Source organism: Sardina pilchardus, chromosome 2, assembly GCF_963854185.1.
Source record: "Sardina pilchardus chromosome 2, fSarPil1.1, whole genome shotgun sequence".
NCBI classification, from domain to species: Eukaryota; Metazoa; Chordata; class Actinopteri; order Clupeiformes; family Clupeidae; genus Sardina; species Sardina pilchardus.
In genome coordinates, this window is record NC_084995.1 from 9,380,159 (window position 1) to 9,397,532 (window position 17,374).

Genomic DNA, 17,374 nt, shown 5'->3' on the forward strand with positions numbered 1-17,374 from the left:
CTCTCTTTCTCTCTCCCTGTAGGTCTAGTGTTGACCTGGCGGCGCTGTTTCAGCTGAGGCAGCAGCAGAGAGGCAGTGACCTCGTTGACCTCTGGTTCACCAACCTCCTGGGCTTCCCTCTCACCATCACAAATGTCTCCATCCCTCAGGAAGCACTTGGCCTGCTCAAGGTAAGGGCCTCATGCCCCTCCTTTCCCAGCAGGCTTACTCAACCACTTCATTTTACTGACCGCTTTTAAGGGCCCGTGGGGGTCAGTGCCTTGAACGCCCCTCTATGCTGGTGACTGTGTGTGAGTGAGGCGGTTTTGAGTCAGCAGTGGTGTTGTGGTTGTGCCCAGGTGGTGGACTTCAGCCGGCCCGTCACAGCGCCCTCTGGCTGCTGGAGGCTTGTGTCCCTGCAGCTCCTCAACAGAACCCTGCCTGTCAACCTCATTGCCACGGTAACGCTGCAGTCCAAGGCAGGTCTCACTCTGGTGGTGCCACTGCATGTCCGCTCCACTGCATCACAGGTAGAGATCTCTCTCTTTTTTTCTCTTTCTCTCTCTCTCTTCTTTCCACCCCTCTTTTTCACTCTCATTGTCGGGCAGTGCAAGTGTATCTTTTTGCTTTGTTGAGTCTTGTTACCCAGTGGTGTGAATGTCCTTCTCCTCTGGTTGCAGCTGGGAGAGGTTCTGTTTGAGACGGGTGCAGAGTGTGCTCGTCCCTGTTCCCTCAGGCTGTCCAGAGCAGGTAAGGACATCACGGTCATCACTGACATCACTGACCAGAGTACGAGCAACTACTCTGTCTGTCTGTGGTTTTCTTGTTATGTTGTTGCATTGTGTATATTGGACTGTGCTGAGACTGCTGTTGACGTGTGATTGGCCAGGTCGAGTTGAGTGGCAGCATACGCTCCTCCTGCAGTCCGCCTCTGCCCTGTGGAGTGCAGACAGTAGCCTGGCCTCCACTGTCCACTCGCGCTGGCAGAACCGCAAAGACCAGCTGCCCTGCAGGTAAACCCCACCACTGCACCCGCACCTGCACCCATATCTGCAGAGGCAGCCCTGAGACGGTGCTTCTGCCCCACGCGCGGCCGGAGTGTGTATTGATGTTGTCTTGTGTCACTAGATGGCCCAGGCTCCCTGTGCAGAGCAGCTCCCCGCTGGACTTTGGGGCCACTCCGGTCAACGAGAGCAAGGTAAGCAATGTTCTCTCCACACACAGCCCTGCCCTACTTTATAGAGTTTTGAAGCCTCTGCCCACCTAGATCCACAGGCGATCGGTAGATTGTTTTCTGCCAGGCTTGTCATCTCTTTGAAATGAAGCATATCTGCAGGGGAGTGTTACTAATTCAAAGGCCTCTCTCTCTCTCTCAGTTGAAGAGCCTGATCCTGAAGAATCCTTCAGGTTCTGTTGTTTCCGTGGAGATCCGAGCCCTGTCCTCCTACCCTGCTCCGCTGGAGGCTTTGGATCTGCTCACTAAATGGTATTGCAGCCTCCCACCACAGCCACCACAACAGCACTCAGTATTGCAACGCTATGCTATTTGCTATGGTGAAGACGGTAATGAGATTCTTGTTATTTTTGTACCAGGTTCAACATCAGCCCCCTGTCTGTGAACATCTCCACCACAGAGTTCTGTGTCCTGCCTGCTGACTCCAAGGTATGGGAAGAGGTGTGGGCGTGCATGCTTATGAGAGAGGAGCTATTGTAGGGTCCTATCTTGTGCTAGTGTCCAGAGCCCAGAGCTCAACCCAGCATGTTTATAAGAGAGGAGCTACTGTATGATCCCATCCTCTTGTGCTAGTGTCCAGAGCCCAGAGCTCAACCCAGCGTGTGTGTGTGCAGACTGCGGTGTCTGAGTGTTGGCAGAGAGAGGGTTAAAGCGGAGCGAGAGGCGCAAACGTTGGAACATTTCTGCGTTCTGTTTTCGCAAAGGGGAGGGGGGCGAATTCCCCCTTTAAGCAGACCTAGAAACAATCGAACTGAACTGCTTGCCGATCGATATCCCACTATGACGACTTTGCGACGCGCCTCTTTAAGCAGACAAGAACTGTTCGAATTTTGCTTCCATAGAGATGCATTATGTTGCTCTATCTTGTCAGTAATGAAGGATCTTTGGTGTTGGTTTGTTGTGCAGGACGGCGAGGGCGTCCAGGCGGGTCCAGACGGGAGCCTGCGGCTGCTGCTGCAGCCCTGGGAGAGCCGCACCGTGGCCGTGGTCTACACGCCCGCCGAGCACAAGCCCGTCACCTCCCTACTGCTCATCAGGTAGGGCACACACATGCACACTTTTGGATACACATACTGTATGTATACTTTTTATCCATGTGTTTATCCAGGAGCACTGTTGTCACTGTTATGTTACTGTTTTCTGTCAGTGTCATTAATGTCATCTATGTGTGTGTAAGCAGCGTATTCTATTTTTATTTATTTTTTTACCTGCAACCAAATCTACCCTCGGGTACATATAAAATTACCTTACCTTACACACACACACACCTGAACACCTGTTTAGTGAGGATGTGTTTTGTCTGATAGGAACAACTTGACCGTTTTCGACATGGTGACGGTGAAGGGCCTGGGGGCCAAAGAGCTGCTGCGTGTGGGGGGGAAGCTGCCGGGCCCCGGGGCGTCGCTCCGCTTCAACGTGCCCCAGTCCACGCTCATGGAGTGCAGAGATGGTGAGGGCCCGCCCGCTGACCACTGGCAGCATTGTGTTGTTCTGGAACCCCTGTTTTCTTAACGTGCATATCTAGCTATTGAATTGCATTTAATGTGTGTGCATTAACACTGTTGACAAAAAGTGTAAAGGGTCGTTCACACCAAGAACGATAACTATAAACAAATATCGTTCTCGTTAATATGAATGATAACGTTCACACATAAACTATAACGATATTGTTCTTCATGATGTTATCGTAAGAGATCACTTTCCGAGCGATTTTGAGAACGATAAAAAAGCTAACAGCCAATCAGAACCCATAACATTTTAGCCATCACATTCATTAACACAAGAAGAGACTTTTGTTATCGTTGCCCAGTGTGGACGCTTTTGTTGTTATGGTTATAGTTATCGTTATCATTATTGTTCTTGGTGTGAATGCTGCTTAACACTTGTATGATATGAAATTCCAACAGTGCAGTTGTATTAAATGCTCTGATTCTCTGTTTGTCCTAGGTGTGCGCACAAACAAGCCCTTGTTTGCGATACGCAAGAGCTTCAAGGTGGAGAATGCAGGCGAGCTACCTCTGACCGTCATGTCCATGAACATCAATGGCTACAAGTGCCAGGGCTTTGGCTTTGAAGTCCTACAGTGTAGATCCTTCACTCTGGACTACAACAGCTCCTCAGAGATCACCATAGCGTACGTATGCTCTGTCAACATACCGTATGCCTGGGCTGAGAAGATGCATAAGGGCCATCTCACCCGAATAAACCAATCCTCGCTTCTCACTATGGTGCGTGTGTGTGTGTGTGTGTGTGTGTGTGTGCAGGTTTACTCCAGACTTCACGTCCTCGTGGGTGATCAGGGACCTGACTCTGGTGACGACGCGCGGCTCCTCGTTTCCCTTCACGCTCAACGTGACGCTGCCGCACCACATGCTGCCGCTCTGTGCTCAGGTGGTGCCCGGGCCCAGCTGGGAGGAGTCCTTCTGGGTGGTCACCCTCGTCTTCACCTGGTCAGTACCTGCCCCTGCCTCCATACAGCTGTCTGACGCTCACCTGTCCCTCCCATTCATCTTCTCAACACAATAACCTGGCTCTGTGAAGACTGACTGAACTGTATTGTGTTTATTCATTGTTGCCATTTTCTTGTGTCTGCCCAGTTTCTCCCTGGCTGGCGTGTGTCTGATGGCGTTCCACCAGGCGCAGTACATCTTGAGCGAGTTCACTTCCTCAAGCCACCGCAGCAACCACAACTCCCACTCACGAGAAAACGGGGTCGTCAGCAACGTCTCCTCCAATGGCGTCTGGTAAGGGAGTCCAACAGCACTCGAGACTTACAAAAGAGAGCCCGAGCCGTTATTGCATGTTAATCCAATCATATAGAAATAATCCATTAGGCAGATGTAAGTGTAATCACTGTTGTGTTTATTACTTGATTCCTAACAAAAGTGCTTCCTTTTCTCAGTAAATTGAAAGGAAGCTGCAAAAGCTACACTGACCCGTGCCAGACCTCTGACAAAGGGAAGGGCCGAGGCTCTCCGGCGGTGGCCAACGGGCCGACCAGGAGCCAGGCCTCTTCCAAGAAGAGCTCGGCCGGCCCCGCCCAGCCCCAGAAGAAGCACAAAGTGTCCGTCCTCTACGGGAAGTACAAAGTGACCGCGAGCGCCAGCCCGAACGCCGCCGCCGCCGCCCCTCCCTCCCCCAGCCCCTCCCCGTCCCCTCGGCCCGTGTCTCCGAGCCTCCCCGTGGACGAGGAGCGTCCGGACGAGCAGGTGTCGGAGCAGAGCATGGACACGCGCAACAACAACAACAGCAGCATCCTCCTCGGCCACGACGTGCTGGACGAGAGGCCGGCCCCGGCCGACAAGAGGCCGCCGCTCAAGGAGCCCAGGGAGAAGGAGGCGCTTATGTTTCCCATGGAAACGCGCGTGATCTTCCCACAGAACCCCTGCCCGGCGCCGGCCTTCAAGGCCAGCCCACTCCCCGAGGTGGCCCCGCAGAAGGAGAGCGCAGGGAAGAGGGACATGGCCAAAAGGGACAACATGGAGATGGAGGTAAGCGCACACCATAAGCGTTCAGGTGTACCGCACGCACATCCAACAGTGCTACAAACTGGGTGCTGGACAGACAAGCATAATTATGTCAGGAAGGAATGATAAGTCTGCACACCAGAATATGCTCCTTTTTTAAGCGTTTTTTAATGGTATATCACCACGTAGTAAATGCACACCAACCAGTAAGGCCTTTACACACCAAGTCCATGTTTTTTCTGAATATACACTGTCAGAGAAAGTGATTTTCTGCTGCACAGTTTTGTATTTGGAAGGCCACTATGCATCCAAAGTTTCAGCATGTTGTAATATTAAGTCTTGAATGACACTATGAAATACTCCCAACAACAAACAACCCTAACATAGGAGTCACTACTGAAATATTGAAAAGTTTGGAATATGAATGGAATATAAAAAAAGATAGACCCAGGGTTCATACGTTTTTAAAAAAAACTGGAAAAGTTATGGAATTTGAAAATGCCAATTTCCAGGCCTGGAAAGGTTTTGGAAAACAAAAAACACCCCAAAAGTTTTGGAAAAGTCATGGAAATTTGTGAAAAAATCATGGAAAAGTCATAGAAAAGTCATGGAAATTCTCTGGTGGAAATATGTATGAATTCTGTAGAGCTGCTATGCAAAGCGTTCTACTGTGTGAATGATTCATCTCCTCTCATACGTGTGAAGTGGGAATAGATAATCAAGCAATCCACTCTAGTACGTCAAGTTCTTCTGAATCACTAACTCTCTCTCTCTCTCTCTCTCTCTCTCTCTCTCTCTCTCTCTCTCTCTCATAGCCAAGAGACGGCCCTGGCGGCCAGCGGAAGAGAGTGGAGAAGAGCGACGCTGGCGCCCCAGTAGCCAACAGCAAGAGTGGGAAGAGAGGCTCGGGGAAGGGGCGCAGGAAGGCCACGGATATGACCACTGGGTACGTGTGGGTTGGAGACGTACAGCACAGCACATGCACAGTACAGTACACTGCCACAGACGTGTGTTGAACCTTAAATCCTCGAGAGCTATTGCCTTGCCTGGAAAAAGTGAGCTGGTGGCATTAAGCTATGAAAAGCCCTGCTTGCTGCCTATTTCCATATGTCATCTAGTCGGCCTCTAAAGCTGCTGTTTTAGTATGCTATACAGTTGTTTGTCTTGGCCTTATGAAGTTAACGTCCAGTCTTAAAAAGGAACTTGGCAACTGTTTTAACTTAATAAACCAGTTCAGAAATCATTCGGATGACTAAATGATCTGTTCCGGTGAAAATGGTGACTTTCCCACTCCTCTTAGCGTCCCCAATGACATTGGGACTTACCGTCCCGGTAAGAGAAGTGAGAAACAGGACACCCGCTTTAAATCGTGTTTCTTACCTTGTAACACCCACATTGTTCTGCTGAACATATGCTAACCATTTCGCTAGCTTGTAAACAAATCCATGTGCTTTATCGTTACTTTTATTCCGCAGTTCATAGAAAATAGCATGCACACTTTCTCCAGCAGAGGGGGGAAATGTACAGTACCCAGGGGGGCTTTAACACCATGCTTTGGCTCGTGCACAGGGTCCCAGAGGCGGGTGTTGCGGTGCTGTCCGAGAGGGAGAGGGAGCCGGAGCACCGAGACCCACGCACTGCCCCCAGGCTGCGCGGCCACTGCTCCAGCGTGAAACCAGACCTACCGAAGGCAGGACCCAGCCTGGACTGCTCTCTCAAACAGAACGGTGCGTCAGCCAAGGCCGTGCCACACTCACTCTCAGTCATGCTCTGTGGTGTAGTTCGCCAGTTCTCATTTCCTTTGTTAATATTTTTCACTTCCCTTTGTTCTGTCTTCATAAAGTGGAGATCATCAAAGCGAGCTAGTTGATGATCACTAGCTAATTGTTGTGTGATGTGTTCCTGTTGAGGATGAAACCAGTGATTCATTACTTACAGAGGTCACTCCTCCCAGAGAACCTTTACAAGTCGACTGTTCATCATGCTCAAAATCAACCTTAGCTCTGAACACTTCAACATTAATCATACTGCTATTTTGTTCTGCATACAAACTAAGCTGTATGAAGTTCCGCACTTTTAGCAAATAGAATAGAAAATTGCAGTATCTTGTTGATCATTTATTTGAAATGTTAATATTGTGTTGTAATGCGGTCTCTCCTGTGTGTGGCAGGCTTGAGCCTGGCTCGGCCCAGGAGGAAGTGCCCTGAGCGCCAGCCACGGTGGGAGTCGGGCTCGGACAGCTCGTCGGGCAGTTCATCGGGCAGCGTGCGGGCCAGCAGGGGCAGCTGGGGCAGCTGGAGCAGCACCAGCAGCATGGAGGGCGACAGGGATGCCAACACACGGCAGCACTGTGCCAACCCGGCCCGCAAAAGTTAGTAGACTCATCCTCCTCCCCTAACACACACACACACACACACACACACACACACACACACCAGTGACACTGAAATGGGGAAATAAAGTCCCCACAGTGGGCTTTTTTTTTTTGCTCATGTGGCAAAATTCTGACATGCAGCATAGACATGTAAACAGGAAAAACGCACATGGATTCTGATATTTCCGGATTGGTTTCAGGCCTCATTTATATGTGAAAATAAATCAGATACAGTATGTACCAATGCGATGCAGTCTAAACAGGCAGATTGGATATTCCCTGTCATTTTCAACTTGAGCATCATTGAAAATGCCCATAGTCTGTTGAGTTTCGCATTTACATTGCATGCAATGTTGCTTTCAGTTTCCACGACCGGCAGAACAGTGTATTTAAAATGAAAACGGAGATGGAAAGGCTGCAGTGTAGGCAGTAGGCTACTGGCTTGTCACTTTCTTTTTCGCCTTAAAATAAAAACGATAGCTTATTTTGTGGACTTCTCAAGATACTTGGAGACTAAGGTAAACACCTAGCCACTGACATACCCTAATGCAAGCTCATTTTGTGCATTTGCAGTGCAGTCTGTTTCTTTGTTTTCATCTCGGTGACCAAAATTCCTCTGGTGCGAATGCGGCTAGTCTCAAGTGTTATACAAGTTAGTGAGCCATGTAAACGCAAATATCTGAAATGGGCCACTCTCAAATGTAGATGTAAACAGGCAGTCCAAAAACAGTATACTGTAGGCAGAAAATCAGAACTGTGCATTAGGCCTGCTGGTGTAAACGCAGCCTAATGGAAGTGCTCACTGTAGTTAAAAGGGCTTTTCACCTATACGTTCCTCACATTAAACTCTAACCATTGCAGTCACATTGCTGTCTGAGCTAAACTGATTGCATATCCTTTTCAATGTTTTTCTCTAGGAGACAACATGCAAAACAACCTTCACCCAGCAGATCGAGAAAGCCATCAGATTATCAATCCCAGTTGTAAAACTCAGAGGTGAGACTACAACATAAAGTCAATTTATCATAAATCACTTCTGATAGTCTTGCTCAAATATTCCCATTTAAATCTGTGATTACAAATGGCAACAAAGATAATTTTGTAATACCACAAATGCCATCATTTTGTAATACCACAAATGCCAGAAAATAGATAGTATTCTTATGACTATAAACATCCCTGAGTACATTGAGATTATCCATAGTCCATAAGCCTTAGCTTCTTAGCAAAACCCCTCTAAGGTCATGGCTGGATCCTAAGCTGTGGTGGTGGCGGCGGTGGTAAAGAGTAGTGTGTGGAACTGACCTCACCTGTGTGTGTGTCCCAGCATGAACTGTCTGTACCGGAAGGAAGTGTGCCAAATGCCAGAGCCCGCGCCCCCTGTGCCTACTTTTGCGCCAAGCTTCGCTGCCGTGGCAGCAGGGCCTGACAGGAGTATGGGTAAGATATCATGTCTGCTGCTCAGTTTATTACCTCTGCTAGAGGATGCTGCTAGAGGTCGGATTTAGTGTTGTGTGGTTTGTCTGTCTGTCTGTTTCACTTGACAGTGAGTAGGATTACACAAAAGCTACTGGCCCAATTTTCATGACATTTGGTGGTATGATGGGAAAGAGGACCCAGGAGGAGCCATTTTAAATGAGAGTGGATCTGTGTCACAGGATGCCTTGATGAATTTAGTTTCATTTTCAATGCCCTTTGCTCTCTCTGAGTGCTTCTCAAAGTTCACTTGAACAGTGCACCTGGAGCATCTGGTCATTTGACCTGCAGTACCCTTCTTTTTTTTTTAAAGATAATTTTTTGGGCTTTTTATGCCTTTAATTGGACAGGACAGTAGAGAGAATGACAGGAAGTGAGTGGGAGAGAGAGTCGGGGTGGGATCCGGAAAGGACCACGGGGCGGGAATCGAACCCGGGTCGCCGGCGTACGGTGCAGGTGCCCCAGCCAGTTGCGCCACTGCCGGGGCCCTGCAGTACCCTTCTGAAGAAGATTAAATATATATCTGTAGTCCAGTGGTAGCTGCAAATTATTCTTCTTACATATGAGAGGTTGCAGATGCAGATAGAGTGGGAAAGTGTTGTCAAATTGGACATATCAAATCAGAGTCTGCACAACATTCACTGCTCTGAGGGCTCCAGGAACAAAAAGAGAACGCTCATGACAAACCATGTTTTGACCAGTTTGGCTTTATGTATTGATTATGCTTGATATAACCATCCACAGTATGTGGTATTGCTACACTATATTATTTACACAGCTAGCTATATGGAGCCAAGTGGAGTGTAAGTGGTTCTTTTTTGTTGCGTCCCTAGATGTGGCCAGCTCATACGTGCCAGAAGAGACATGGTCTGCTCCCTCTGTTCCTTTGACCAACGAGTTCAGGTACAACATGACCGAGTCGCTGCCTTTCGTACCTCAAAGCCCAACCCCTTCTCCCTACAATGGGTAAGATCCCCTACTACTTTATGTACTTTTGAAAAAGATATTTCTTTCTTTCTTACTGTATTAGCTTCTTGCAGGATTAATGTAACTCTGGAGAGCTTTTCTCAGAGCACTGTCTGCTGAGTATAAATGACCTTTCTCTGCTTTACCTGCCATTCCTCTAAAGTTTTCCATGGCCTGGCGTGAACAACCAATGCAACAGCACTTACCCATACAACAGCCAGAGCAATTACATGGCAGCAGGTGAGTGAGTCTCTGGAGTCGGGTCGTTTTCTCTACACCTGATCTTCGCCCTCCAAACGGCATTTCTCATATTTACACCTATGTCTTTGGCCACTTAGGGAATGCCCACTTCAAGAATGCGTACGCGTGTCGCGAGAGCCAATCAGTGCCCTTCAGCCATCAGCCAGCATGGGGGGAGGACGGCGGTCAGGAGGCGCCCTCCTCCTGGGACCTGGCCGGATGTGTGGGCAGCAAGGTGAGGCCTTCAGTGCTGCAACATGTGGTGGAGCTCTTGGTGTTCAGCAGGTGTGAGTGACCAGCACCAGTGAATAAATGGTCATTCATTTCATTTTGGGGGAACAACAGATGTCAATACCTATGACAAACTAAATAGGACTGTGTCCTATACAAGTAAAGTGGTCTGATGTGTTCATGTCATCTCCTTGCATTCTCAAATGCATGTAGCCTACTACAAACCTATTATACTTGTGTGAGTTGTGTAATTATACATGACGTTGGTTCCCAACGCCTCACTAATCACCACTATTTTAAGTGCATGTAATGAAACCAGATGTTTCCTGTAACAGAAAAAGTAGCGGTCTTGTTACTTCTCTTTTTGTAAATCCCCTTTTCCTCTTTTCGCCCCCCTCTCTCTCTTGCAGCCCTATTTCCCCGGCACGCGCAGCCTCTCCCCCATGTCCAGCCTGTTCGGCTCCATCTGGACCCCTCAGAGCGAGCCCTACCAGAGCCACTTCCACCAGGAGCGCTCGGCGCCCGTCTCCCCCCACACCTCCTTCAGCCGGGAGCCCGGCAGCGGCTGCCCTCCCAAGCAGTACTCCAGCTTTAACCCCTTCGGCCCCCACATGAACCTGGACATCTGGAACTCCTCGTCCAGCCGCAGCTCCAACTCCCAGCTGTCAAACGACTCGGGTTACTGCGGTGACATCTGACAATTTGACAAAAAAAAAAAAAAAGAACAATGATGCAAAACTTACGATGACGGCAAAGACAACCGAAGAATGTGCTTTTATCAATAATGGGGAAAAATGTGAATATTCTTTTTTTTTTTTGTTCTTCTGTTACCTTTTTTTTCTCAAACATTCAATGTCGTGAGAAGTTAAACATATGTTGTATATTTTTCTAGATGTTTTGCAGTTTTGATCAAAAAATAAAAAAAAGTTTTGTATTTGATATTGCTGACTCCGACTTTCTCCCTTTGCTCACTTTCTCCCTTTGCTTTGTGTTTAACTTCCATGCAGCCTTCATCTTGATGATCATATTTGCATAGCCAATAGGTTGTTCCGATGAAGAGAGTGGAGAAGTGGAGTTAGACCTGTCTGCACCGATTTGAATTCGTTCCTCTTTTGAGGTCATAAACACTTCAGTTGACTTAAAGGAACAAAGCTATATGGGAACTAAACGTAGGGCGGTAGTAAGAGATACAGTGATGGGCAAGAGAGTTAAAGTTGACTAAAAAGAGGGATATAAAATCATCTTTTGGAAATTGATCTTAAAGCTATATTCCTCAGCTGGAGAAGTTGTAGTGCTATTTCTTATTCTGACCGTTTCGCTAGTTAGTTCAGCAGAATAATGTGGATGTTGTAATACAAGGTAAGAAACACGATTTAAAACGAGTTTCCTGTTTCTCTCTTCTCTTACCAGGACGGTAAAATCCCAATGTTGCAAGGTTGGTTTTCCCTCTGGGGAGGCTAGGGGAGCAGGGAAAGTCACAATTTTCACAGGAACAGATCATTTAATCATCCAAATGATTTTAGGTTTATTAAGTTAAAATAATTGCCAAGCTCTCCTTTAATGCCGTTAAGTAAAAAAAGAGGAAATATCCAAACTATAAGGACACCAATTTTCTTTGTGAATGAAATTTGCATTGAGCTCAATGAGCATCAAACCAGCCAATAGATTCTGAAATAACACCAAGCCCATCTCTAGGCATGGTGAAGGGTATGTGATGATGTGGGGCTATTTTAGTTCCAAAGGCCAAGGGAACTTTATCAGGATGCATAGTATCCTGGATCCCTGAAATAACTGGCCTTTAAAAATAAAAATCTGCCTGCCTCAGTGGGAATTTGACATACTGTAGGGGTCATTCCACCTCAATTTAACAAATGCCTTCTGCTTGACCATCTCAGATTTGCTTTAAAATTGTACCACCTAAAGACTAAAAGAGTAACCATTTTAACTATCTTAGCCAAAATATTAGCTTGGTATGCCTAATACATCCAGAGTGAGAAAAACATTTTTGAACATGGTACCCCCCTCCTGATTTTTGTCACATTTGCGCCCTCTTCTAAATCTGCAGCAAAGTTCAGATGTCATTATCTCAAAAAGTGTTCAAGCTAAAGATTTCAAATTTTCTGTGAATAATGATTGCTAGTTATAGACTCCACATATACATTTGTAAGCTGTATGTGTTGATACGGACTGTGTTTCAATCTTGTGAAATCAGACGAAAAATTGCAGATTTTCAAACCCCCACATTGGGTGCCCCAGTACACAATTTATAAACATAATGTTTGGCAAATGGTTATGTCTCTGTACAGATCTGTTTAAGCTGTCTTTCAAAAAGTTATTCAGATATGTCTATATTGCATTTTTGTTGGAAATATTGTAACACAAAACTGAAAAATAATCAATTTGGATGATATTTTATCTTCCCTTTACAGGGGTATGACAAGCTATACCAATGAATTGAACACATCTCCATAAAGAGTATGGAATCAGCTTTTAGACTGTGACATTTCAAGATGGTATTATGGCTATGGTTATTGAAATGCTATTTTTGAAATATTGGTCTATTATAACAATATATTGCCGTTATCACTAAATAGTGTTATCTAGTGGCATTAAATAGTGACATCAGCAACTTATTCAGGAAATACAGGGAATATTTTATTAGTTCATCACCCAGCAAGTAAATAAAAAAATTAATGTTTAACAGTATAAGACATACACATCTGGTACTTAGGAATAAGACAAGGATTATGAAATCATGAAATAATGGGGAGATAAAATATCATCCAAATTGATTATCTTTCAGTTTTGTTTTACAATACTTCCAACAAAAATGCAATATAGACACATCTTAATTACTTTGTCAAAGACAGCTTAAACACATCTGTAGAGACATAACCATTTGCCAAACATTTTGTTTATAAATTGTGTACTGGGGCACCCAATGTGGGGGTTTGAAAAATCTGCCATTTTTCTTCTGATTTCACAAGATTGAAACACAGTCCGTATCAACACATACAGCTTACAAATGTAGGCTATATGTGGAATCTATAGGTCATTATTCACAGAAAATTTGAAGTCCTTAGCTTGAACACTTTTTGAGAAAAGGACATCTGAACTTTGCTGCATTTAGAAGAGGGCGCAATGTGCCAAAAATCTGAAGGGGGGTACCATGTTCAAAAATTTTTTTTCTCTGGATGTATTAGGTATACCAAGCTAATATTTTGGCTAACTTAGTTTAAATGGTTACTCTTTAGATGGTAAAGGTTTGAAGCAAATCTGAGATGGTCATGGTCAAGCAGAAATGTTCTCTAAAATCTGTTGAACTGAGGTGGAATGACCCATAGGGGAGGATTACCAAATTGTGAAACATTTGTGAGCATTAGAACATGACCACTGACTGCCTAACGTCTTTATTTTCAAACTTCCCATTTCAGACAACATGGACTTCTGTGAATACGCTACTAAAAACTGAAAGCTGTTGATTTTTGAAAGGTTGGAAATATTCTCAAGGTAAGCTACTTGATGTATTCAGTTGTGAAAATATTTTACATTGTCAGTTGCACAAAACATAGGCCACTTCATCTTAGATAGACACTGAGCAGAAGTGAAATTCTGTTTATTACGGATTACTTCCAACCATGACTATCAGCTGCTCACTGGCCAGCGTAAACCATTCCTTCATGGTTTCATCTGGCACACTGGCTCTTTAAAATTTGACATCCTGGGTCCTCATTCATAACAAGGGCAGAATTTGTCATTCATTTTTGTAACAGTTTTATGTACGAACGATAAATAGAAAGGACCCAAACCTAAAGTCTTGTTGATTGTTGTTGACAGTCCTTGGCCAAATTTGGCTACAAACACAATATCCCTATTCTGAATAATTGGTTGAATTCAGAATCTTGAGCAAAGACCATCAGGACAAGACATTTTTCTTTCCTAATTAGGTTCTTTAGCAGATTTTTATGTACGGGCCTAATAAACTATAAGCATTTACCTGATTTAAGTTTGAGTTCCGACAATTCATTTGTTTTAATGTGCAAATCCATGTAGCATTTCAATGCTGCTTTCTGATAACGGATTACAATTAATGCTACATAAACTCTCAAGTCCTCTTTAATCTGATTCCAGGTATATTGTTTAACTACACTGTGCATTACACTAATGATAGAATTCAGAAAGGTTGCATATAACTAATCAATTTTTTTAATTTTCAGATCTGTCATGGGGGAGTGCAAAATGTTTGTTTTACTCATTCTACTGACACTCAGCTGGGGCTGGTGGGTGTCCCCTCACCCAAAACCAAAGTGTGAGAGATGCAATGAAAACTTTGTTTGTGACTGCTCTTCTTCAAATCTACAAGAAGTTCCTGCTATCTCCACACGATCAGTCATAAGCCTGGACCTCTCTTTTAATGAAATCAAGATTATAGGGCAGGATGACTTCTTTGAGTACAGTAATCTACAGGTCCTGATTCTGCGGGAAAATATGATATCCTCAATTGCAGAGCAAGGTTTCTCAACTCTCAGAAAGTTGGAGGTTTTGGACTTGTCAGATAATCATTTAAATGATTTGTCAGACATTTGGTTTAAGAGTCTCTCCTCCCTTCACCATCTAAATCTTTTGGGAAATGAGTATGAAACATTTGGGGGGAAGCCTCTGTTTCGCTCAATGACACAGCTTAGTACTCTAATGGTTGGGAATCAGTTTCTTGCCTCAGTCTCTGAAAATAGCTTCATCGGACTCTATCATCTTCAGAGCTTTGTGTTTCATGGCAACAATTTGCGGAGCTACCAACCAGGTAGTTTCAGCCAAATCAACTCCATTGATGAAGTCACTGTTAGCATTGCTGGTCCATTTCAGACAAACACAAGTCTTACAACAGACATCTTGAGAGATCTTTCACGCCCTGAAACCAGAATCATTGTGTCAGATTTGAGAATCAGCTGGCAGCAACTGAAGCCTTTTCAAATTATCTTTCAGAAGGATGTCAAAGACTTTCTCTTGAGAAATCTAAGCTGCAACATGGACACCATAGGTGAACTGTTTGCTATGACACACATGTCAGCACTGACCTCCATTGGCCTGGAGGATTCAGAGTTTAATGGAGAGCCAACAACCCTCTCTGTGGAATTTCCCGAACTTCGCCATATTCGTGAAACACACATAAAAAATGTAAAAATGGAAAAGTTTTATATCTTTCCAGCACTCCTCTGTGGTAACTTTTTGTGCCCTCGTGTGCTGAGATTTGCATCTCAGCTCAAACGGCTTGTTATAATTGATAGCAATTTCTTTGCAATGCCATGCTTTCAATCACGCCTTTTTATCAGTCTTGAATATCTTGATATTAGCAGAAACCAGTTCAGTGATATAACATTGACTGAGGCATTTTGTCATGGTCATTGGGCTTTGTTAAATCTTGTTGCATTTAATGTTAGCAGTAATTACTTGAAGTCCTTTGACACCCTGAGCCACCTCTTCAAGGGAATGGAGAAGCTGGCTGCCCTTGATGTGAGCCTGAATGTTTTCCGCACTATGCCCAAGGTCTGTGCCTGGCCCCAGTCTCTGCGCTTCCTGAATCTCTCCTCATGCCAGTTAAGAGAAGTGACTTCCTGTCTCCCTAAAAGTCTACACATCCTGGATTTGAGCTACAATGACCTAATGGTATTTGAACAAAACATGCCAGACCTGACTGAGCTCCATCTATCTGGAAACAGATTCAAGACCTTACCTGAGGGGAAACTCTATGACCACTTGGAGGTGCTCTACATCAAGAGCAATGCTTTCATATCCCTCAGTCAAAACCAGATCAGGAACTTTGGTGACCTCAAGACCTTGGAGGCAGGTACAGACACGTATGTGTGCTCTTGTGAATTTGTGAACTTCTTCAACCATGAACTTGGTCATTTAGTCAGTTTAAAGGACAGTAGGCAGGCATACATCTGCAGTTCACCATTTGCACTGAGGGGGACAAAAGTTAGCGATGCCCAACTCTCTGTTTTCGAGTGCCACGCAGCGGTGTCCTTCTCTGCCCTGTGTGTGTTTGTGCTTGTGGTCGTCATTGGTGCCATGGTGATGTGTCACAAGCTGCACGTGGTTTGGTACCTGCGAATGACATGGGCATGGCTGCAGGCCAAACGGAGACCTGTGGCCCGTGAGGATCAGGTGTGCTATGACGCCTTCGTGTCCTACAGTGAGAATGATGCGGAGTGGGTGGAGGAGCTGCTGGTGCCGGAGCTGGAGGGTGCCCAGCCGCCATTCCGCCTCTGCCTGCACAAACGGGACTTCCTACCAGGGGGCTGGATTGCGGACAGTATCATGGCGGCCATGGAGAAGAGCCACAGGATTCTTTTCATAGTGACCCAGCACTTTGTCCAGAGCGACTGGTGCCGCTTAGAGTTGGAGTACTCACACTTCCGCCTGTTTGATGCAGGCATACTCATCCTCCTGGAGCCTATCCCTGACTCCACAATTCCCACACGGTTCTGCAAGCTGCGCAAGGTCATGAACTCAAGGACCTATCTGGAATGGCCAGAGGAAGACAATGAAAGACCCAGATTCTGGCAGTCTCTTAAAGACACTTTACAAATGGCTTAATAATGTCTGGTACGGTCAGCTCAGCACGAAGGGACATAGTATCTATTGTGCTTCATCTCATAGAGAAGCATTGACTGGCATCAACAACTGTTTTTTAAGAAACAAATGAAATTGGATTGCTTTGTTTCCTTTTTTAAAACCAGAAAACCTGAATGCTTGGGACTTTAGTCAATTTCATAATGCTTTATCTTTACTATTGTTTAATAAACATGATTTCACATTATACTTAACATTCAGGAACTAAATGCCGACATTTAGTGTGATGGTCATTTATGTCCTTATTTAGTCAATTTATTGTTCAGCATTTATATTAATGTCACACTGAAAATGTATTGACTATGTGATATTGTTAATAAAGTTCTATAATTTAAGTTCATACCAAAATGTGTGACCTTGAGTGTAGTTTATTAACTAAATGTAACAGTGCACATTCTCATAATGTGACCATGCAATTGTGAAAATGCAACAGCAATCATAAAAGAAAGCATAGGTAGTTCATATGATATTATTTCTTGTCTAAGCCTACACATCACATCTGCACATATTTTTAACCATTATTCATCTAGTTAGAATCATGTCTATTCTGATTAATCCATTATATTTATATATAAGTAATGTGGGCCATGTTATGTTTCCCCATTTTCATTTTCTGGTGTGAATTCTGCCCCATCAGAGCTACTTCCCTTGATATCAGACCAATCCAATCACAGCAGCAGTCTGTGCCATGTCTTGGGTTTTTGGTTACATCTGGTAACGGTAACACAAAGGAACCAAACACATGAAAGAGGAAAAGCACCAACACATTAATTG

The 17,374-nt window shown here is 45.0% G+C and overlaps 2 protein-coding genes across 2 annotated transcripts in view; both read left to right on the forward strand.

Annotated features, from left to right (window-relative positions):
• Window positions 1-10,906, forward strand: part of tmem131l (transmembrane 131 like) — a 37,732-nt gene extending 26,826 nt beyond the window's left edge. The window contains exons 13-34 of the mRNA XM_062517610.1: window positions 23-170; window positions 339-509; window positions 660-729; window positions 869-992; window positions 1,108-1,177; window positions 1,356-1,465; window positions 1,573-1,642; window positions 2,120-2,250; window positions 2,521-2,663; window positions 3,161-3,347; window positions 3,478-3,663; window positions 3,811-3,957; window positions 4,116-4,704; window positions 5,496-5,626; window positions 6,250-6,407; window positions 6,851-7,051; window positions 7,972-8,050; window positions 8,382-8,494; window positions 9,364-9,496; window positions 9,660-9,736; window positions 9,835-9,971; window positions 10,378-10,906. Coding sequence (XP_062373594.1) covers window positions 23-170; window positions 339-509; window positions 660-729; window positions 869-992; window positions 1,108-1,177; window positions 1,356-1,465; window positions 1,573-1,642; window positions 2,120-2,250; window positions 2,521-2,663; window positions 3,161-3,347; window positions 3,478-3,663; window positions 3,811-3,957; window positions 4,116-4,704; window positions 5,496-5,626; window positions 6,250-6,407; window positions 6,851-7,051; window positions 7,972-8,050; window positions 8,382-8,494; window positions 9,364-9,496; window positions 9,660-9,736; window positions 9,835-9,971; window positions 10,378-10,665 — 3,463 coding nt within the window. The 3' untranslated portion in view covers window positions 10,666-10,906. The remainder of the gene's footprint in view (window positions 1-22; window positions 171-338; window positions 510-659; window positions 730-868; window positions 993-1,107; window positions 1,178-1,355; window positions 1,466-1,572; window positions 1,643-2,119; window positions 2,251-2,520; window positions 2,664-3,160; window positions 3,348-3,477; window positions 3,664-3,810; window positions 3,958-4,115; window positions 4,705-5,495; window positions 5,627-6,249; window positions 6,408-6,850; window positions 7,052-7,971; window positions 8,051-8,381; window positions 8,495-9,363; window positions 9,497-9,659; window positions 9,737-9,834; window positions 9,972-10,377) is intronic.
• Window positions 10,907-11,130: 224 nt separating this feature from the next.
• Window positions 11,131-16,942, forward strand: LOC134061810 (toll-like receptor 2 type-2). The gene is made up of 3 exons (XM_062517611.1): window positions 11,131-11,326; window positions 13,402-13,477; window positions 14,185-16,942. The coding sequence occupies exon 3, from the start codon at window positions 14,192-14,194 to the stop codon at window positions 16,562-16,564; it is 2,373 nt and encodes a 790-aa protein (XP_062373595.1). The 5' UTR covers window positions 11,131-11,326; window positions 13,402-13,477; window positions 14,185-14,191; the 3' UTR covers window positions 16,565-16,942.
• The last annotated feature ends 432 nt before the right edge of the window (window positions 16,943-17,374 follow it).